Source organism: Hirundo rustica, chromosome 9 (assembly GCF_015227805.2).
Source record: "Hirundo rustica isolate bHirRus1 chromosome 9, bHirRus1.pri.v3, whole genome shotgun sequence".
NCBI lineage: Eukaryota > Metazoa > Chordata > Aves > Passeriformes > Hirundinidae > Hirundo > Hirundo rustica.
The window spans coordinates 18,133,741-18,156,956 of NC_053458.1; the positions used below are offsets into that span (position 1 = coordinate 18,133,741).

General features: G+C 38.2%; 1 protein-coding gene across 5 annotated transcripts in view; it reads right to left on the bottom strand.

Annotated features, from left to right (window-relative positions):
* Window positions 1–23,216, bottom strand: part of DPYD (dihydropyrimidine dehydrogenase) — a 350,974-nt gene that overhangs the window by 97,683 nt on the left and 230,075 nt on the right. For 4 of the 5 annotated variants that reach the window (XM_040073309.1, XM_040073306.2, XM_040073310.1 and 1 more), the window contains 2 exons: window positions 11,342–11,410; window positions 8,827–8,910 (listed from right to left, as the gene is read on the bottom strand). In XM_040073309.1, coding sequence (XP_039929243.1) covers window positions 8,827–8,910; window positions 11,342–11,410 — 153 coding nt within the window. Of the gene's footprint in view, window positions 1–7,011; window positions 7,095–8,826; window positions 8,911–11,341; window positions 11,411–23,216 lie in introns of those variants that run through there. The other variant, XM_040073312.2, reaches the window with a different exon arrangement.

Sequence of the window (23,216 nt, forward strand, 5' to 3'; positions counted from 1 at the left end):
CCCTACATCAGCCATTTAATTAAAACTTTTGAAAGACGCTAAAAGCACAAGACAAAAACCCTTTGATTGCCTCACTTCATTAAAAAAAAAAAAAAAAAAAAAATTGGAAAAGTAACTTGTTACGGTGTTTCTTTATTGTACTACTCTACCGGAGCTTCACAAATGAACGATGCTTAACATATGTCAAATAACAGAGAAAAATAAGCTGAACAAAAAGAACCCACTCCAATGGGTTTTCACTTATCTTTCACATATCTAAAAGCTGCCAATTTTAACACAGGTCAGCATCCAAACTCAAGAATACATTTATCAAAGTGTTGTGTGGGAGCTCCTCTTTGGAAATCTTATTAGCAGCATGGCACTCCTACACCCCTTCTGTGATAATGCTGCACCTCATGACTGAAAACCCGTGTGTGGACAAGGTCAAAAACGAGCTGGAGATTTTTGACTGACCAGTACAGAAAAGTAAACAAAACAAAACCAAAACCAAAACCAAAACCAAAACCAAAAAATTGTGCTAAGAACAACAATTAGAGGGATGTCAAGATCAAGCACAACTGAGAATTGAAAGGTTGCTTGCTGCCTTTAGTCAGCTTTGTAATTACGCCCTTTTCAGATTACAGGAAAGCTTTTTGTTTTCTCCCCAGCACAAAGAGGAAAAGAACTGAATTTATTTTGAAAGCTGATTCCTCTCTCTGTGCAGGTGGTTGAGCCATAATGTTTTTCCTTATTCTGAATGTTTGGGTTTTGTTTCATTTATTTTTAATTTTAAAATGTTATTCTAAGGAACCAGAAGAAACACCTCTGGTAGAAAACTTTCTACTTTAAAAATTAACTGTAAGACATTTCGTATTTCTTTATAGTTACCTTACATCATAGGGAAAACTGTCCTTTTGTTTCACTGTGATAGGTCTGTTAAAACTTTAGCAATGAGTATTGATTTTAATGCAATATTAAAGGCATTTAAGTTATAAGATTTTTTTTGATTTTCAGAATAAAGACCACTACAGTTGTCCTGAAAGGCTGATGCACTGATTGGCAGTCCAAATTACCAAATTATTTGTTCCAGTATCAGCTGGGCTTAAATATTCCAAGTGAAATACACTAAACCACACATTTACCGTTAGTAAACTGCTTGGACACACTGACTGGAAAGATTTATTTAACAGTGCTGGTGTACGTAAAGTGTTGATTAATAAAAATGCCTTTTTACCCCTGACAGAACAAAACATTTTATATTGGTTGTTTCTAGCCAGCCAAACTAATGTTTCTCATAGCACTGTAAAAAGTGGTATGCAGCATGATTAAATAATATTTCAGCTCTTTAGTTCATGCAGAGGTCACCTGCTAGAAGGCATAAGGGTTTGATTAGGTTTACGTCATACGTGAAATATTCTAAAGGGAAGCACAGAACTCAAATATGTCAGGGCTGCAGCTACAAATTGCTTTCTCTTGTGGTCAGGTAGGCAAGCTCTGTCCTCTCCTATAATAATAAGGCAGAAAATACTAAATAATTGAGGTAAGCATAAACCTTTGAAACACAAAACTAGGGTATTTAAAATCTATGCTCTGAGAAGAATCTGCCACCCAGTTTTAAAACGGCCATGAAGTGGGCATGTATTCAGATTTGGCCTATTGTAAAGAGCAAGCTTCCCAGCAGACTGTCGAACCTTCCTAGAAGCTGAGGCTAAATTTAAAGAAATATGAGTCTAACCCTTAAAACTCTCATGTAGACAGTGAAGAGACAGTTTTATCAAACACTGGCATAAAACTGAAACCATAGAAAGAATAAATTAATAATGTGCACCAAGATAAGCTATCTTAAAATATTTTACTTTACCTGCACAGTTATTTGTTGGTGATCACTTTGTTTCCAGTAAATCCTATTTACCAGATATCATGGTTACAAAAAACTGCAATGCCTTATGATGCAATCACATATCCAAAGGCAATTCAAAGGGCCTGGGCATTTGCTCAAATTTTCTATATTTCCCTCTTCTGAAAACTTCTCAGGGCATTAAAATACAATTTCAAGAACAAATACAGGTTGCAATTTGGTCTAAAAAAAGAAGGGAAAAAAAAAGGGTTGCTCCTTTATGGGAAGCAGTTCCTTTATGGGAAGCACTCACTACATACTTCATTGCTGTTAGGCTATTGAAGTGTCATTAAAATAGCCAAACAATGCCAGGTCACTGATACTGTGACCAAACTGACCTTCTCTGTGACATCTGTCACCCATAATGTGAATTTCAGCAGAAATGGTTCCATCATAGTAAGATTGAAAATAAGTATAAACCCAAACTGCTTTCATGCTTCATGATTTTCAAGGAAACAGAATAATTTTTACATTTGCTAAGGGAATACATTCTGTAGAGAATGCCTTCCTTACATAAATATAAGTCACCACACATAAACAGTGTTTAAAACCTTATTAACAGCCACAGCATGTCATTAAAAACTTTCAGCAAGTTGGTAGTGCTGTTAACATTATTGCCAAATTTATAATCCCTTTTTATTTTCCATTTTGTCTTTTGAGTAATCCAATTAGAAATCCTTCAAAGCACTAACAGTGGATTAAATGTTGTCAAACTACAATATGAAATTACAGAACAGAATTCTGATGATAAATCTATTAAACTTTGCATTTCAATTCATTTCTCCTTGAGTGTATAAAAAGCAGAATTCTTTAGAAACAACACCAATTAACTGTTGTACCTCATCATTAAGTACTGTCTCCTTTTAAAAAATAGAATATATGAGGATATAAAGGATGCATGCAAGAAATCCTTTTAAATCACAACATTTAATTACACCTGAAAATACACCTGAAAATTACAACAGAAAATAAATGAATTCTCAGATACTTGAGGAAGGTGAATAATGTCACCTACTCAGGAGTGACCATAAAGCCAGCAAGCTTTTCCTGCTAAGATTTCCAGTGAAATAGCTCATGAATCAATTTTTACTTGAAAGCAACTCAGCAAAAGGGTTTAGTTTATGAGGAGAGTTCTGAAGAATAAGGAACAGAAAAAGAAAAGAAAGATACATCTGCTGACAGAAGATTGAAAACCAATCCAAAGAGGTTAAACAACAAAACTGAATTATCATAAAGAATGGTGTTGGACCATGATCAGTGTGGGACCATGAACTAAGTCCACAAAACACATCTCCTGACCTGTGAAAAAGTGGGCTTAGATCTACATTTGTAAGAGTTTAAGCAGGCAGTCAGCAGCATCCCTTCTCCCTGCACATCTCAGATTCTCTCCCAGCAAAACAATGCCCAGAACAGGACATCCCTGCACATGCAGAATCACAGCATCACCACCTCAACCAAGAAATCCTTGTTTCTCAGGAACTGAATTTCTTGCCTCTGTTGAACTTCTCCCTCAGTTGAACTATCAAGTCTCCTCTTCATATCCATTTGCTTGGGCAGCAGGCAATTCCCCTCCTCTCCCCAGTTACCCAGTTTCATTGAACTTACAGTTCTTTGAAACAGTTTCGACTGAGAAACATGACTGAAAGAGGTCATCAAGAAATGCCCCAAAGCAAGAGACGGCAGCGGCAGACACAAAGACACTGAGATCAGCTAGGATTATATTCTGAAGAAACAGCCAAAATGGGTAACAGTGGCCAATACAAGAGAACAACAAGACGTATGAATCCTGAATCTCCACTGCAAACAGCAACACGAACCTCACTCATGCTGGTTTATACTGGATTTTGGGTGACAATGTCCACGCTGCTGCTATAGCCCCGTGCAGCACCACTCTGCTGTACTTTGCATTAATTTGTTGCAAAAACTGATACAGAAGAGTAAGAACTAATACTGCCTGCAGGACTCAATGAATTATACTTAACCAGCATATTATTGTAGGCTGATAGTAGAATGTCACATGAACACAGATATAATCAAATTCTGTTTGGGGCATCATTTATTTAAAATACTTCAAGCTCCTTGCTGGCAGAGCAACTGCGAATTAGCATGCTATGCTGTGCACTTCAATTAAAAAGCAGCCTCATCTTTCCCATTTCCAAGGTACAGCAGAGCAAATCTAATTGTGCCATGCAGTCAGCTCTCATCTTTGCAGAGTAACCAGGGCTTTGGGGTTTTTTTCTTTTTGTTTTTGACAGATTTGTCGTCTTCTGAATGAGGCAATGTAGGCTTTTATGAAACTTGTCTCCTAATTGCAGGCAATAAACATAAGCACAGCCAGCAGCAGACACTGTAGCAAGTACAACTGAAGCAAAATGAAAATAAAGGTAAGAAAAAAACCACAAAGCAAGTTCATTTCACATATGATCTGAATAGCTAAACCACCAGAATCTAGATTTCAATGCTCACAAGAGACATATACATTCCTTCTTCAATATAAACTAAAAAAAAAAAAAATCAAATAATTCCCCAAACCTAGAGCTTAACTGCTGAGATAGCCAAGATTTTTTATATTTTGGATGTTAGAAGCTATGACTAATTAATGAGAAATAGTTACATGCCAGGATGCCATTAACTTTTACAATATTTGCTTATAGCACTAAGGCTGAGATCTTTGAATATGAGATTAGTTGCTTTTAAATTGAGACCTCGTTCATACTGATTATCTCACTCCAAGTGAACACCCAAGTCCTTGTGCTTCCTTTTTTCCAGTGCTCATTTCCTATTCCTGGTACAAAGAATACAGTGCCTTTGGTTAAGAATTGACCAGGGTGAATTCACAGAAATGGCTGTCTGAATGAACTCCAGAGGGCAGGAATTGGAAGGTCCCATTGGACTGGGACTAACACCACCACCAGTGAGGCTGGCCGCAGCTTTGCCTGCCTGAGCCATAAAAACTCCAGAGATGGAGAGCACACAGCTCCACCAGACAACATATTCCTGATCTGCATCACCTTGTTGGGGAATTCTAATTTCCTAATGCAAATTTCCTAATTTGAAGCATTCAAAGTCCGCAATTTGCCCGTTGCTGTATCATCCGACATGACAGAATAATCTTCCCCTCTCTGTAGCTACTCTTGCAGCATCTTTGTCACATCCTCTCAGGTAGTTGTGAGCTGCTCTTTCCTTCCCTCTGCTGTTTTTCACTGCCCACTAGCCAAGGAGATTCACTGATAATTTTGAAGACTTTGGGTGTTACTTGTCCTAATCGATCTTGTTCTAATGTTTCTTGGGAGATGCACATTACAGCTCTCAGACATGGGGTTTCATCATAGCAGGAATGCAAAGTAAACCAGACTACTGACTCAATTTAACTATTTATTCATTCTTGGCAGAGCAGCTGGAGAGACTTGCTCACCTTTAGACCAAAACGACAAACACTCAAATTCGTTGGTTTCACACAACATTTTGATTTCAGAATAGTCAATGCCACTTTTTAGAAGGATAAGTAAGAAATAAAAAAATTAGAACATCTTTGCATGGTTTCCAGAGAAGGACAAAAAGGGCACCATAAATACACCACCACAAGTTAGCTGTTGAAATGTGAGTGCTACCATCTCACATGCTTGATTTATTACTTTCAAAATTTTATGCTAAAATTACTACAGCAACGAACTATAGTGGGAAAGTGACACTGTCATTTTTTATTAATCTGCTCTTCAGTATGTTGTCTTTATGTTTACTATTAAATGTTTTGTACACATAAGTTATCTGATTCAAAGAAAATCTGTGCATTAGTGCTGGTAAACTTAATGACAAATTCTCTTACAATTTTTAATTATATCCACTTTTATACAGTCGTAGATTGTTACAAAAGAATACAAACCTTAACTTTATTATCATTAATCAGCATTAGCAAATATAATTGACATTTTATACAGAACCAGCTTTAAGTAACTTATTGGCAGCAATACAGATACCTCTTAATATTACCCTCTGGCTAGCTACGCTGTTTGGGCGCCAGAGTGTCTGCACTAATGACTTGGAATTAAAATCAAATGAAAGCTGAGAACTGTAATTCAGTATAAAACAAACAGCCATACTTAGTACCGATTTTTATATACATAATTTGGATATACCAGGATCTTTTTTAATTTGCAGTTGATATAAAACAGTGAAAGTGCTTGAGACTAGATAACAAAACAGGACAGAGAAAAAAAACAAATCTGATGTTCCCAGATTTCTACACTTAGCCTGTAGGCACACCATAGGAATTGGAATGAGAAGAAAAAGCAGACAGTGTAATTAACCTTTCCTTTCCCTATTTTTTTTAAACAACAACAAAAAGGCAGAACATGTTAGACATTATAAACAGTAAAAATACACATTTTTCTGCCATTATTCTTCATCTCAGCAATTTCTGTAGTTTCCTGAGGATTTAATGTTCTTAGGCATGAAAGAGACCTAATCCTTTAAAAAAATTCCTATGAAGACATGGATTATGTTATCAAAAAGATTTAAGAAAACCTGCTTCAGTGTACAGTCAGGAAAGCTGCTCTGCCTCTCAAAGTCTCATGCCCTGACTTCCAGATATCGAGTGTGGTTTTTTTCCAGAGCATATCTGAGCCCTGTCTTTCCCACAACACTCGTGTATGACCTATTTGACTTCAGCTCTAGGGGAAAAAAATAAGTAATACTAAAATACCAAAATACTATCTAGCCCTTTTGTATCTTCTGATGGGGCTTCCAGGGGCCACCGTTCATAGAAGCCCCCTGAAGGGCTACTGATAAATCTTGTTGCACATATCATTACTTAATCCCATTTAACCCTATCCTTTACTTCAATAATCTACATTTTAAATCACTATAATTTAATTTTAGCCAACTCTGAGGAAGAACATCAGGATCTGGCTCTCTAAACATAGCTTGTTTTATTCATTTATTCATGTAAAGAAATTGATTCTTTTCTGAGCTTTCATTTTGATAAGACAGTTAAAAAAACACAAGAAAATGTTTAAGGAAGAGTAGTATATATTAAACATTCCAAAGATTATCCATATTGTATGGGGAAGAGAGAAACTTTATTATTATAAAAACATATATGTATATGTAAAGTAATCTTCCTTCTTTATGGATCTGATCTCCTCCATGGAGAGTCACAAATCCACACGATATCCCAGAGTGCTCAGATTTTGCATTTGCTTCTCTGATTTTACAATAGCTGAAAGATATGTAAAGACTCATGTAGCCAGACAGCTCCCTACTGACTCCACATCTAAGCAACTTCACATGCATACATTACTCCAACCACTGAAAGCTGAAAATAACACATACCTAAAAAAACATTTTAAAACCCCATGCTTGAAAGGAGCCTGTTTCAGTTCCTGTGTGGAACCTCCAGGGCTCTCCCTGACCAGACTGCACCTTCCAGAGCATCCTGCCCTCTCAGGCAGGGACACACCAAACTACTGAGTTATGCTCTGCAGACTGAAGGGAGGGAATTCCTTCAAAAACTTATCAAGATGGCTAAAATAGCAAATTGTTGTTGAATGCAATTCAGGGAAAAAAAATAATAATAACTACTACTGTTTTGTTAGTAGTAGTTATTACCCTGGAGGGCTTTTATGATTCTCCCCCATTTTTAATCATAACTTCAGTAAATGATCACTGGCCATAAAAAGCATCCAGATTACTTTCATTAAAAATAATAATCTACAACATGGACCAGATTGACGTAATTTTGTTCACAGAAAACAATAAAATGCCCAGGGCACTGTGCCTGACAGCACTGCTATGATAAAGCCATACTTGAAGTGTGTCCACTTGAAATGTTGCTCTGATTAAAGCTCCTATTGCCTCTCTAGTTTTACATAGTGAATGGTTTAGTTATCCAGCTACACCACAGCTCTTAAAAGTTTTGTGCTTAACTGAGGAAGTGAGGATGAATTAAGATGCTTACTAGCCCCTTTACAAAGATGAATAACAATGTATCAGTTTTAGGGTATATAACCATGATTCCCACTCCGCATCTCCCTCCTCCTCTTCTCCTCCCTGTTCCCAAAATGTATTAAGATAAGAAATCAAACAGGCTTCATAATTTGCAAACTTTGATGGTTAAACTCTAGAAATAATCTCTCCTGGAAGCCTGTGAACCAAGACTTTTCAGATACTTTCAATTCACCATATTTGGGCATGTTTCAGAGACAAAACAAATTTCAAACTATGACCAAAACTGCAAAACTCTACAAACTTCAAAAGGATATTAGTATGAGAATTAGGGGGTTTATGTGTATATTTTCTTTTCATGAGCAAAACAACACACATGCCCCTAATTGAAGCCATATGATTTACTGATAAACTCCGCAACAGATTTCTACATGGCACAGACATCAGGCATGGATAATTCCAGTCTTAACCATATAACAACAAATAACCATAACCAACAAATTTATAGGGTACAGAACATGAGCTCTTAGAAGAGAAGGTGTTAATTGTACTCGGTTACATGTACCAGAATGTATGGCCTCTTTCTGTGAAATACAGTTAGGTTCATATGTTAAAGACTGTGAAATGAAATGCGTGACTATCTCATGTCCTTCAAAATCCTTCGTGATATATGCAGTAATTAATAGCTCATGATTTAAAAGACATCTACAGGGCACTGAAATGGAAATCAACAAATTCTGTCGAAATGCTTTTTTAAAATTTTTGTTTTCATCATATTTCTTGTCAAATACATAATGCATTTTTGTTCTCAGCAAAACTAACCATTTTGTACATTCTCAGCTTTTTTTTTTTTTTTTTCTCTCATCACTAAATATTTAAACACATTCAACCTAAAAATCTCAAGCTGGTAATCTGCTGCTTGTGTCTTACCCCCTGAGGTGTAACTATCAATGTGGCAGTGCAGGATTGCTGGAGAGACATTAAAGAGATTGTGGTTCCAGTCCTACCTGCCCACAGGCCAGCCCCATGCCTCGCTCCCCCATACCATGAGGACATGATAAATTTAACTCCAGCGCATCAGCACCAGCAACCTATGAAACATGTGAAAACACAAAAAATGAAAAATTAATTTCAAGTAAAGTACTCTTTCCTGCAGAATTTACTGTTAATTTTAAATAGATTTCTTCAGACACTTGACTTATTTTTCTTTTTTAAGAGAAAAAGCTACAGTTATGACACCCTGGAAAAGAAGCATGTTGATCATTAGAGATAAAAACTTCAAAAACTGATGCGGTTTCCAAAGATTCTTAAGGAATTAGAGTGAAAAACAAAGCAAAAAGATACGAGCAGAATAAAGAGTTGGTTCTGGAAAATGTTAAAAAATTAAATGTATTTACAGGGCCTAAGAGCAGCACTAAGAGCTTTGGCAGGCAGTGTTACACAGGTGTTGCTGCACTCCCAACTGTAACTCAGTAATAAATTTTTCCTTTTTGCTTTAATGGATTCAGTCTCCAAATTTTCTGCAGGCACCTATACTGTGCCATAGCTTTTGTCATCAAATAAATTTGCTTCTGATGAACAAGAGGTTAATAAAAAGAAGTCTAAACAAACATATGATTCACACTAACTCCTGTTCATCGCCCTCTATTAGTTACAGTTAAAAGGGGAAGGAGCCGAGCTGTCCGAGGGCAGCGCACAGACACGCTCCTCTTCCTTTCTGAACCGGTCTGGCCTGACACCAAGCTCTCTCCTGTTGCCTTCCAGTGGCTCTAACTCGGGTTTTGTTCTGCATCTGCATTTTGTTTTTGCTTATTGAACTGGAGTAACTTTGCCTGCTGCGTGGCCACGGTTCAGCAGCTCCCAAAGTGCGTGAGCAGGGAGAAGCCATCCATCACTCCCGGGACCCCTCCCTGCTCCGGCCGGCTCCGCCAGCCTGGCCGTGCCGGGGCTGTCGGCCTCCCTGACAAGCTGACCTTTTGGATGAATAGGTCGTCCTCCTGCTGAGACGCTGTGCTACCTTCTGGGGCTTCTGCTCTCGTGAAAGCCACATCTATTACCTCCTAGGCAGGATCCTACATGTGTGATTAAACATCCCCGCTTCTCAGCTGTGCTTTGCAGGGCGCCCCAAACTAGCGCTGCTCTCCACAGGGCAGACACCAACAACTACTTCCTAGAAGAATGTTCTATCACAGAGGTCACACATCATTAACTGCATTTAAAGAACCACGTTTTTTCTAAAGGGGCAACATAAATACAAGCACGGATTGGAAATATGTGTCTTAAAGTTGGACAGCAGCACCACCGGACTAAAAAAACAGGAGCAAATGGCACAATAAAGCCAATCTTAATCAGTTTAAAAGCGGCACTGCTCCTGTCAAGCACAGATTCCAAAATATGATTTCATGCTCAATTAGGCAAATACAGGTATAAATTGAAATAGTGTTGAAGATCACCAGGCTAACTACTGATAATGTTTAATTTCACTTCCCTAAGTCCCCAAAGTGACTGTTGTCCTCCTAGGTTCAAAATGCTCAAAGAAAATGGAGAAGTGTCATCCCACATAACCACAGGAGGGCTTAGGACACTGAATAAAGCAACAATGATGTTCAAACATTCTGCCATATGAAAACAGAAATTCAGAATATCCATCACTCTATCCATACATTTATAAAAGCATATTTATAATTTAAACATTTAAATCTGAGCCAATATGAGCAATAACGACAAGGTAATTTTTTTCTTTGCTTACATTTGTTAATACTATGCTTTTAATTTCCTCTAGATGCTTTATGTGGAAAACGCACTTCAATTTAAACATAACTTTGCTTTCCATTCAGATATAGATACCTTTCTGAATGAAATTAGTGCAGTCCTGATGAGTATTTCTTATACTGCTCCCTATGGACACAGGTACACGTTATTAAATAGTTTTTTCCTCAAATTGAATGGAAACTTCAGGTGCATAGTCTGTTTGCATTTCTGTAAGATTGGATTTATATTATAGCAAGCCTACTGACTGCTATTATATATGCTGACTTTCTCAGCTATCATTTTTGAAAGTGTGTATTAAAACTAGAATAGCATTAAATGAGCCCTTTATACTTTAAATATTCAAGAGTTTTATATTCAAAATTTCTTCTGGTGCTGTCAAACTAGTGTGCCTCTAGGCAAGGTAAGATCAAGTTAGGCTCTCAAAGGTAGAATTAAATTTTATCAGGGCATCTGTCATAATATACAGTTTGCTTAAAATGCAAATAAAAAGTATATAGATTCAAAGACTAAAGGCTTTCCAGGTAGTGCTTAAAAATCCAAGGGATCATTTTTATGGAACAGATTTCCTTTAAATTTACATTTCCATCATTTTAATGAAAATACGGAATAAACAAATTATAATGGACGTGTTTTAAATTCTCATTTTTCACTCTGAATCTATTTCTTTCGAGAAATTCCTTACTGCAGCTCTTGTTTTCAAGGAGAATAAAAAAAAAGAAAAAAAGTGGAAACACATTTAGGAACCATTACCTCAGCCATTTTTGAAAGTTCAGTCCAATCGTCCCTGTTATAGCTGCACATGATGCTGGCAATCAGAACCTGGAAAGAGCATATATACATTATTGTAATACTGTACATTACTGTGACTCAAGACATGAACTGCACAGCCTGCATATGGGAACTACCAGCTGTCTGCCAGGAGCCAGAGAGTGAAATACAGCTGCAGACTTCACTGGGGACAAGAAACAGTGAAGAAACTCATCTGCCACATCCCTGGTTTGTAAAGAAGGTCCATCCACGTGCATTATCCTTGTTGCGTGACACAGTGAGAACAAAGTCTGTCCTACACACAGAGTCAAGCGGAAATTGTCAGACATACCTGTTCCTGAGGTCTGAGGAATGAAGTTGTTATTTACTATTAATACAAATGACAGAAGCATTTTGACTGTTTAGAGGTAGGTAAGACATCAGTGCATGATTTACACTCTAACATGGCAGTGTATGAACACAATATTCCCGCTGACTTCAGGAATCCAGGATACATCAAATCCAGACCCTGGAGTCTCCCACCATGTAACTTAAGACAGTGACAGACAGCCAGAACTATCATATGTCCCAGAGGCAACTGGAAGGAGACTTTCAGGATGTGGGGAAAATCTGCAGGACTGGGAGAATGGCCCAGGGAACCCCCAGCCTTTGTTATCCCACGATGCACATTTTATTTCCTATTCACTGACTGGCCCCAGTTCCCAGAGCTATTCTGTGTAATTGCCTTTCCTTCTCATTACACTGAGCAACTTTCAAGTCCAGGTTCTGCCTCTAGCTGCTGCTCCCTTTAAAATATTTCTTGAGGTTCATGTTTTTAGGTAAAATAAGTTCTAATAGGATTCTCTGGGGTGTGGGAGGGCACCTAGATGCACAACTTACCAGTTGCATAACAGTGCTATTTACTGTTAAATGAAAGTTAACTACTCCTCTGGTCAATGCGCAGCTCAAGTGACAGCGCTAATTTCTATTTAAGACTAAAATAAAATCATGTGTTCCAGACCAAAGATTGAAATTCTGAAGTTGAAACATTTTAGGTCAGTTCAGCAGAGAAATCAGTCCAGGAACTCCTGCATGAAGGACTTCTTAGAAGAATGATATTTGGAAGAAAAGACACAACAGAAAACTATATTGCAGAAACTAAAAGGTTAAATCAGAAAATATATCACAGAACTTAACAGAAGTCTACCAGCTCAGTCTGTGTTCAAAGGAAACACTAGGAGAGGAGAACAGAGAAGCATCTGGCCATGCTCTTGTTTATTTGGCCCTCTTACATGAAACTTTCACATGAAAGTTTGATTGACAGATAATGTGACATTTGATTTTAATCTTTTTGTTTTCCAAACAAGCTTTACTGTCTCATTAATATCAAGGGTGAGCTTAATCTGTCACCCCCTCATTTTAACACTTGTCTTGAACTTTCCCATCATGCTGAGGGTTAATGACTCATTCATTTCAAACAAATACCGAAAAGCATGCTGTAGAAAAATTGTCCAACACACACAATTGCTGGAAAATGTAAACTCACAAATCACCTCCATAAGAAGAAGGAGATATTTAGTACATTCAGAAGGGAGGGAAACACACTTTTAAAAGTAAGGCAGGTATGGAGAAAATTTGACATGGTGAGATTACATCCTATTCATTTAAAAGGACAATACCATGTATCATCATCATTATTTCCATTGTTTTGCTCTGATGAGTCTCTGCAATGAGCCCACCTACCTGCAGACTGCCCACCCACCACCCTTCTGGCTGCTGTTTGCAGCATGGGAGGCTGGTGAGAAGGGAGGTGTTTGATGAAGTGCCTGCCTTGCCCGCAGGTGCCCATTTGGGATCACCTCTGGCATAAATATAAGGCCAAACTCTTCGTTAAGCACACACAGTCATTAGTGCCCATGCTTTTATTCCCCTCTGACAGGGAAAAAGAGTCTCTCTCCTATACCATAATTTTTTAGATTGGGAAAAATCTTATATAGCTGTATAGGTCAAATGTTAATGAAACAAAATCTGCTCTGTGTCCTATTTGAATATTCAAGATAAATTGAGGGCTCTGGAAATAAACAGAAATCTCTTTGAAAGGACTTCAATTTTTAAAAGCAAAAATTGTGACAAATCTAAGAAATTATACATGACAAAAATTTAAAGCAACTGGAATTTATCTAGAAACCATATCTTGTCAAATTCATGCTTTTTATAAACTAACTAAAGTAAAAAAACAACCCAGCAGCTCAGACACTGACAACATGATAAGGATTTTCACAGTTGCAGTCACAATCCAAAGTACATCAGAAATCTGCGCAATTCAGCTTTAAAACAAACCAGATTTTTCAGTGGGGAAAGTTGTAAGACAACAAAGGCGGCTGACTATGTTCATAAGTAGTTAAGTAAGGTTACATCAAGTGCTACTAATGAAATTTGAAAATTCTGCTGGGAGTGTACAAAAGATGTTTCAAAGAGCTGTTAATTAAGACAACGTGTTAATTTAATATTGATTAGGTTTAGGATTCATATTTAAAATTAAGCCCTTTTTGACAGAAGCAGTGGTATACAATAACAAAAATAACTGAAAACAAAAATTACATTTTGCCATGACTGTTCACAGGAAAGCCATGATCTCAGAGGGAATAATGAAAATTTAAAAATAGTAGGGATTTTATTGTCTTTTTCCCCGCAGTGTTCTCTTATAACTTGAAAATGAACTTATTTTCTAGGTGGAAGAATATCCCCCAGCATTCTGCGCTAACAAAACTGTCCTTTCTCAAGTGACTGTTCTTACCCAAAACACCTTTACAGTCTTTTCATTTGGAATCAGTGCCCATGAAAAAGAAATAATCACTGTCATGTGTGAACATTTAGGGAAACTATCTGTGATGCCTGAGGTTTGGATCTACTCCTAAAATTACACACGGAAATTTATAAAGAAAATATAGACTATTATCTCCTATTACCTAAAAGAGGCTGGAGAGAACAAAGTAAGAATTACAAGTGATAAAAGGCAGAGGTTTTATTGGAAAGTAACGAATGAGAACTGTATCACATTTCAGCTTCTTAGTCTCTTCTCACTTATTCTTTTCAGTGCCTGCAATGCCTCGTACCACATTACCAACCCAGCAAATTTAATAGCCCCAAACAGTCGGTGTCTCATGAAAGTCCAGCACACGGCCCAGCCCAGGAGCATCTGTGGAGAGCAATTCCTTTCAATTCCTGAAATTTTCAGTGGCAACCTGACATGAGCTTAATTACAGTGGTTTGAGCCACAAGCGTGAGGCTGCACCACGCTTCCCAGCTCACAAAAGTAGACTCCTGACAGATCTTACAATGAAGCTGCTGCTAAAGTGTAGTAAGTGGTAAATGAGGGTTGACTAAATTGCAGCTTTGTCATAGCCCGAGTGTGGGCTGCCTGCAAACTGTGCATGATTGAAGCACAGTGGGACCCCTGGCCCATTCCCTATTCCAGATCCAAATCAGAGCTGGTTTATGCTGTTCCCTGCTCTCCTCCATCCAAACTGCTATTCTGCCTGTTGTGGGTGATGCTGCTGCCCCGCCCACGCCAGGGAGAACAGCAGCCGCCGGCTCTGTCCCTCCCTGACCATCACCATCACAGATGTCACCAGACAAGGGCTTTTCGCCCCGGCACCACACAACGGGACAGACAATTTCTCCAGACGTCTATAAAGGGACAAATGCACGTTTGCAACATCACACACTGTTCTGTGTTCAGCGTTTTCCTGATCATTCGTGGAACAAAAAGGTCCACAATAAAACTTGGTTTTTGTTGGAGGGAAGGGAGGTGGAAAAGGGAGGGTATGTAATGTACCAGTTAGGACACCATTATAAGATGAATATACCGTAGCTAAAGCAGTAAAAAGCTACATTTCACACAATTCTGTGACTAATGCATTAGTAGTTGTTCTACTTAAAAGAACACTGACAAGGTACTTCTCATAATCCTTAAAATATTTTTCTCCCTGTTTATAATAATCCCCTGGAAGCTTAAACTAGAATCTATTTCCCTTGTGAATGTTTTTTTTTTCCTCATCCATTATCTCTATGTGGATGCTTCATGAATTCAATAGAATGAAAAGAAATAATAAGGATGAGGTTTGCTACTGTGTATGTTTTCAAGTGATCTTTCTTTCCTAACACACAGAATTCACTGCAAGAGGATGCAAAACAAAAAGAAGGAGGGGAAAAAACCCCCCCCAAAAACAACAGTGTCTAGTTTGGGTCACATCTATTTAAAGCCAGTGAGCAGTAAAACTCTACGTTGACAGTCCTGTACTGCTCCGTCGGGAGTAAGGGAGTTTCAGTACACTCAAACAGTCTGAAAAAAAAAGTCTCAGGGGGTCTGGATTTAAATGTGAACACTACCAATTCCTGCAAATATAAGAAAAATTCTCAACATACAGAATGAAATTACAATCCTCTATCCTCATGCCTGTGATAGCCATATTTATTTTGGTCATCTCACACTGGCCAGAGCCAGTATCTGTCCTGAACTAATCTTCCAGGCCTGTGCATAATCTCCCTGCACTTCAGGAAATTCAGCCACCATAATTTCTGCTTGCTCTTCCCTGCCTGTCCCTTCTTATTGCTGCACCAGACTTGAGGGCAGTTCTGCATCATGTCCACAGATGCTCTGTTTAGAGGCTACTGCTGGCCACAACACCCCTCTTTGATTTCTCAAATACTGACAAAAATCCACAGTATTTTATATTTTAAGTACATAGTTCTTGCAAAAATAGAAAGAGATTCATAGCATCATCTTTAAAGGCTGCTCCCCTGAAAGCTGCAAAATCGAGAGGAGCTTTCAAGAAGGCTGAAAGACTGGGTTTTTTTTAACAGCTATTTGTTTGGGAAGCAGAGATAAGGAACAGGATAATTGGTGGTAAAGGGGGGGTGCAGAGATTGAAGACTTTATTAAGAAACAGATTTCAATACCCATAGAAATACAGTTGATCAAGCTAAACTTCAAAAGATATTTTTGTTTGGGTCAGATGGAAAGACCTCAAACTTCCTTTCAAGACACATTTTCTTCCTCTAAAACAACACAGTACAGCCTTGCCACATGACCTGCGTAGTCTGAACAAACTCAAACATTTTAAATCAAAATTCCTCAGAAAGCATTTAGTAAGAAGGAGCTTGGCAGTGATGATACAATCTTCCTAGAGCAATGGCAAAAATAAGATGTTTAGTACACCACTCACCAGCAGAAAAGCACCTACATCTACACAAGCATGCAAGGAAAGGAGAACTTGGCAGCTGCACCACTGTTTCACAGCATTAAACCCCCATCTGTCAGAATGAGGGGTACCTACACTCAGTTCTGACCCACACTATCCCCCACACATTGTAACAAGCTGATGCACTCAGAACATTTCCTGAAGGTCCTGTCCAAGTGCAGCGACAAGAACACAGGGTCCACCAAGTACTTGGTGAGAAGTCCACAAAGAACTGTTTATAGGGTGCTCTTTTGCTATTTCAATGACACAATAAATAACCTTCTAAATATCTACATGGAAAAAACACCTGCTGCAGATGGACTTCTCATAGTTCTTCACATATGTGAGTCAAACATACGGGCCACAGGGCAGACTGCTCTCACAACAGCTCTTAAGATGCAGTCTCAACAGCAAAGAGCAAGCAGCGAGGGAATAACAACAGCAACATGGGATTTTGGGGTTGTCCTACCTCACGAGACACACCAATAGCCTTCCTCTCTATCCCTGCCTCTTACCCAGCATCAGGTCCAGGATGAGTCCCAGCTGTGCCACACTGAGCCAGCAGAAAAGTTCTTGGAGGCTTTGTGCCATTCAGTGACACGTGTGGCCACCCTCTGCTTTTCAAAATGGTCACTGGCTGATGAAATGATCCCCCTCAAAAAACAGAGCCAGAATTACCAATGTACAGGACACTTTTAACACCCACTGTACAACACAAGAGTACAAGCACAGCCAGCATTCTGTACTGCACAAATACACTCAAATGGGCAGTACTGAAAAACAAAGGGAGCACAAACATTTGCTGCTATAAAAATAACCCTCTGGAAACCAGCCTGATTTTGATGCCTTGTACACTCATCCCGGTTTCTCTTTTCCTGTACGCTCTTGCAAATTTTGATTTTGATGCCTTGTACACTCATCCTGGTTTCTCTTTTCCTGTACGTTCTTGCAAATTTTGATTTGTTGCAGAACTGAAATAAAAATAAGCTTCTTATTAAAAACTACGTAGAACATCAAATCCCATGCATTAAGAAAGTTAACAATTATAAAACCTGTCATGTCTCTGAGAAGCAGAGGAATTATCTTGTTATCAATTTAATAATGGAACGCTGAAGTAAATGATGCCATCCACTGACACCAGTAACACTGTCTCTCCTGGGAAATTCATGTTGGTAGGAACTGTCAATCTAGATGGAAATGGACATATGAAACATTGTACCTTCAGTCCATAAATCTATTCTTTCTGCACTGCCTTAATAAAAAGATTCTGCATGATGATAAAGACAAGCAACGCAGAATGTCTTGACACTGCCGACCTGCAATTCTGCTTCTCTCTTCTTTTTTCAGGGAATTTACGCTCCAATAAATAATTTAATGATCTCTAACTATCCATTGTTTTCCTTCTTCACTTGCACTTAAAATACTTATATTTGAGTACATGAAAATGAGACAAGTAGTGCTTATTAGTATGTTTATTATTCAGCTGTAGCAAATCTTCTGAATAAAGCACTTTCTGTGCCTTGTTACTTTATAGTGACAACTCCCATTTGTTTTCTAAAGGAAGGGGGAGTTAGATGCAACAGAGCAACACAAAAACAGGCCAAACATTATCAGCACACAACTAAGTCTAGAAAGATGATGATAAAAGTTTGAAAGTGCTATGATTTGCTCTATATAATACATAAAAAAATCAGCATGAGCAGAAAATACCAAATATTCTAATTCCAGGCTAAATAGAGATGCTTATTTTTAAAGGCAGTTCTTTTTATATGATGACTCTGCTTCTATCAATGACATCCACCTATTTAATGAGATTATTTGATGGATTTCAGTGAGTACACTGGGCTACAACTTCAAAATCAGCCCTAGAGCTGTAAGGTTCTAACACCCTCAGACAAACAAAACCCAAAGGTTATGAACAAACCTTTTTCTTTGTAAAATAACACAACACTGTGTCTTTGATGGAAGCAGAAAGCTAAACAGCTTTCACTTTAGAACTTGTAAAATAACACTGCTTACACTGAAATGTACAGGCACAGATCACAGACATGGAAAGTGTGCATAAATGAAAAGCTGACCTAATGAGAGTCCTGCTAATTTGCAATGCAACTGGAAAAAAAAGTGAATGGTCAAGAGAAAAAAAAAAAGATCTGCTGCATCTCTTTTGACTCTGGGCACTCTAATTAAGATGATGTAACTTCTGAACAGTGAAAAGGGAGCCATGGAATAAGAGTTCCTCAAAACACAGGTACAATGAAAGAGGGTACAGCACCTGTATAGAGCACTTCAGGGAAGCTCAAACATTTAACATGACTAGAAGAAGTATGTCCATTTTATGACAGACTGTTCAATTTCAGTACTTCAGGTAAACCCTTCAAATTACATTGAAAATTACTTATGTGGCTGAAGACTTCCCTGGAAATTTGATAGAATCTCTGGGATTTCATTTTTCGTAGGAATCCTATCCTAGTTCAACCTTTAGTCTCTTTGGTAATGAGTGAAAACAAATACATGAGTGCATGGAAATAAAGACTGAATCCAAGAGAACAGTGAAGACAGACACTAATTTTTGGCAGTACTTCTTTCTAACAATGCCTGCAAGCCCTTGTGGAATTGGCATGCCCTTGCTGTATTTCTGTGCTTTCCACACTGATTTAATATAAAAAGAGAGCAGAGGAGGCCAATACATTATTGGAGAAGCTAACAAAAAAAGGATATATCTAATTCTATCATATTTCAGACATATGTTATGACCTGTAGCAAAAGCTTTTCATCAGGGTGCTGACACATTATTGATTCTCAAGACCACATAAGGAAAATGAGACTGGCAAAAGGCTACACAAATTTGTGATTTCTTTTTTTCTCCTCCACCTTTAGAAATTTTTCTCTTATCAAATTCTCTGCCCAAATACACAAAGTCCTTTTAATCACTTGTCCTGGGGTGACTTTATGATGCTTGTATCCCCAGTCATCTGTTCTGTTTATGCTGGACATTAAGTTCTGCACCTTTAAGACTGGTTCTGCATCTTTAAGACTTACCCTAAACCATGACACCACAGCTCCTTGAGCACCACGCTAATTGTTGATCTTTATTCTCACAATAGCACGGGCAAGTCTCTGCAGGGTGCCCCTCTGTGAGGGGAAGCCAACTGGAGATAAAAGTCCTCAAGGCTTGTAGGCTGTTCCCTTGGAGGGAATGAGCGGCTGTTGACTGAAAGGAACCCTAAGATCCCTTCCAGACTTTGGCTGTTTCTAGATATATACAGATGTATTTCCCCTATTATTTAGCACCAAAGCTGCTTGACTTATTAGAAAACAAATTCAGCAGAAAATATAAAGAGACAAAATACAGAATGAATAACTTCATCACAGTTTTCTAACCCCTGCACTCTACCAGCAAGCAATTCCCCAGGTCAAATCAGTCTCTTTGCATCTCTGAGAAGTCCATCCTATCTCTTGGTCCATCACCCCACAGGGCTTCTTTTAATTCACTTCCTTGGATTTTGAAGGCTCAAGAAAGCTAGCAGTATCAGTGTTTGTAGAGGAGAAAACTGTGACTCAGAGAGCAGAGAGAAAAACCCTTCCCTTTTTACACTTCAGAGCCCTGTGATCTACTTCATGTGACACCTCTGGTGCCAGAGGGGTGCTTGGAAGGACTAAATGATTCTGTCAGCCAGGCTGCATCCTTCACAAGTCACCCCCTCTCTCTCCATGCACCATTATCCTCATAGTGATATACAGAAAATCAGTGATAATTTACCTGATTTTGCACAAACCACTCTTCAGTTGGGCTGTTCTGAGAGGTGAGGGTGTGGTAGTTAAGAAGATGTGTAGGAACAGGCCACAAGGCTCCTCCTGTCTTCAGGAAGTGATCTGATGGCTTTAAATGCCAGCTGCATGGAGGAGACCTACCAGTCCCTAATACTATTTGTATTTAAATACTATATATAAATAGTATATAAACACTATTTTCCCAGGTATTTGTCTAGTTACGGAGTTTTCACAAAGAGGAGAGCTTCTTCATAGTCCCAAACCTGCTGGACCAATGGGGCATGCTCACCTCATTATAAGAGACAATCTGCAAATCTTCACAGGGCTAAAAGCATGGTATCTTTTCAATGGCCAAAGCAAGACCAGTGGGATCTAGCCCCATCAGAACCTTTCATTTGGAAAAAAAAAATCTTTCATATATAAATATTTCTAAAGCGAAAATTATAATAAAGCAGTCTATTATCAAAGAAAGACACTCTACTTTCTGTCAGGCACAGAACTTTTCAAGAAGTGAAGATGAAAATCTGCATTTCTGTTGATCTCATCATATATATTTCCTATCATCTCCTGGTATTTCCCAGTCAGGCCAAAAATTCAGGGAACAACAGTGCCACTATGCACTGAACCTCCTGATGGCAGGTCTGCAGTGCTCCCATCTGTGATATGATCGGAAAAATCTCATGAGTGGGTAGCTCTTTTTTTTCTATGCAGACATTAGAATTCACTTAAGCAGCTAGCTGTTATGTCTGATGACCCAAGTAGTTTTTTGGCTACACTCCAGCAGCAAAGAAGATAGAAAATTAAGGGCTGTAAGTTGCCAGTTACCTTCTGACTAATCTTTCCTCCTCAACTGCCAGATCGACCCACCTCTTCATATTTTAGGGAAGCTCATGTGAAGATGCTGAGAAACTGAAAGAGGCCTTACTATTTTCACTGTATATTTGGAAGTTTAATAAAATTGTTACCTAACTTGTTCAGCACACTGCTATGTGATTGGAGATTTTAAAATTAAAATGCATTGAATTTTATACAGCCTTATAGCCTCATTCAAATGATCATTCAAATGAAAGCACTGGGAGACCTCATGTTGGTGAGATTTTTATCAATGACCCAGCTGTGAGTATGTGTGTTTCCAGAAAGATAAACTGGAAATAAATCATGAGAACCGTGGATGCCTTTGGCAGAATCAAAGGTAAAAGTCCTACTAGGAACCAGAGACGTGCTGACAATACATTGAGAGAATGCAAATGTAACACACATACATTTTTAATGCCCACCCTTTGCTTTAAGATGAACACACTGCACACAGGTAAGAACTTGGGGTACCTATAAAATCGCACAATCTTCAGATACTCTCATCTGAGCTGTATATAACTTAAATGAAACATTCTGCAAACATATTTAGATTTTAATGCAGTTATATAGAGACAGCATAAATGGCTAGGTGGCCAAGAATGGTGTAACTAAGAATAAGTCTATCGTGTTACACTGCAAGAAAAGTGAAGCAGATTTTTATAAATGCCACCCTGAAATTTAGGAATAGAGCTTCAATGTATTTTTTTTTCAGACATAAGATTCAAATTAGCTATTATGTATAGACAGAAAAATCAATGTAACCATAATTTTATAAAAGCAATTAAACATAAAAAGAAGTAAAAGAAAATTAAATTTTAAATAGATTAGGAATCCTGCACTTAAAAATGTGAGAAAGATGTAAAAATAACCATTCTTCCTGAGATTTTTGAGACTGGGAAGTGTAGTGGCAGGAAACAGGAGAGAAAAGCACTGTGTTGGCTTCTTAGTTTACACTTAACCTACGTGGCTCACAACACAGAATGTATTTAAGTCTCCTTTAAACAAGCCTTTAAAATATTTATTTGGGTGTAAGTGTTCAGTAAATAAGTACTGTCACACACTTCCTTCAACACTCAAAAGACCATCTCTACCAGCTCTGCATACAAGGTTTCAACACACAAACAGGTTACTGCTGTTACGAGTTGTTACTGCTGTTATGAGTTACGACCCCTGGGCACACCTGCAACCTGTGCCTGCTCTAGTGCTCTTTCAAACCCCATGAAATAGGAGGTAAGGCTGGTTTGCTACATCCAAAATTGAAGAAATTCATATTAACTTGAATCAGCCTGTATTTGCTGCAAGTTCCCAATAGGGGTAGTTACGCGCTGCAATTTGCTACCCCATGGTAATTGGTTCACATGTCCGTGTTCACACAACCATATACTAGACTAAGATTGTATGAACAGAATAAGATTGCTTTTTGGATCCTGCTGACCATCTCATTTTGCATGTTTAGCAGTTGCTCCTTTAAGCACAGTTTATTAGAACAACAACAACAAGAAAAAAACCCAATGCCAAAAAAAATACCTATCAAAAAGCCCACAAAAAAACACCCCAAAACCAAACAAAAACCCCAAACAAACAAACAAACAAATTAAAATATAAACCAGAGTGAATTGAAATCTAGACTATGGAATTGTGACAGATATGAGAAGTTCAGTAATGAAGACTAGGTAAAAGTTTATGGCCACAGTTCTTAAACACAAAGGGCATAAAAAGTTTAGAAGCTACCAGCAGTATTGAGAGTGTAGAATAAGATCAGTTCAGAGCCCACTAAGAATTCTGCTAATCTACATGCTCCTCTTGGTAGATAAAGAAAAGAAAAAAACATCTTGGAACACTTTATTCCCACATTTCGCTCAGAATTTGAGATCTTTCCCTAGCCCCCCTCCCCAGAAAGCACAGGAGGCTGGGATACAGTCCAGCTGCTGTCAATCACACTGAAGAGCTGGCTCTAATTGTGATAGATTCAAGCATGTGCCTCTGCCTTTCTTGTCTGAGCTAGAACA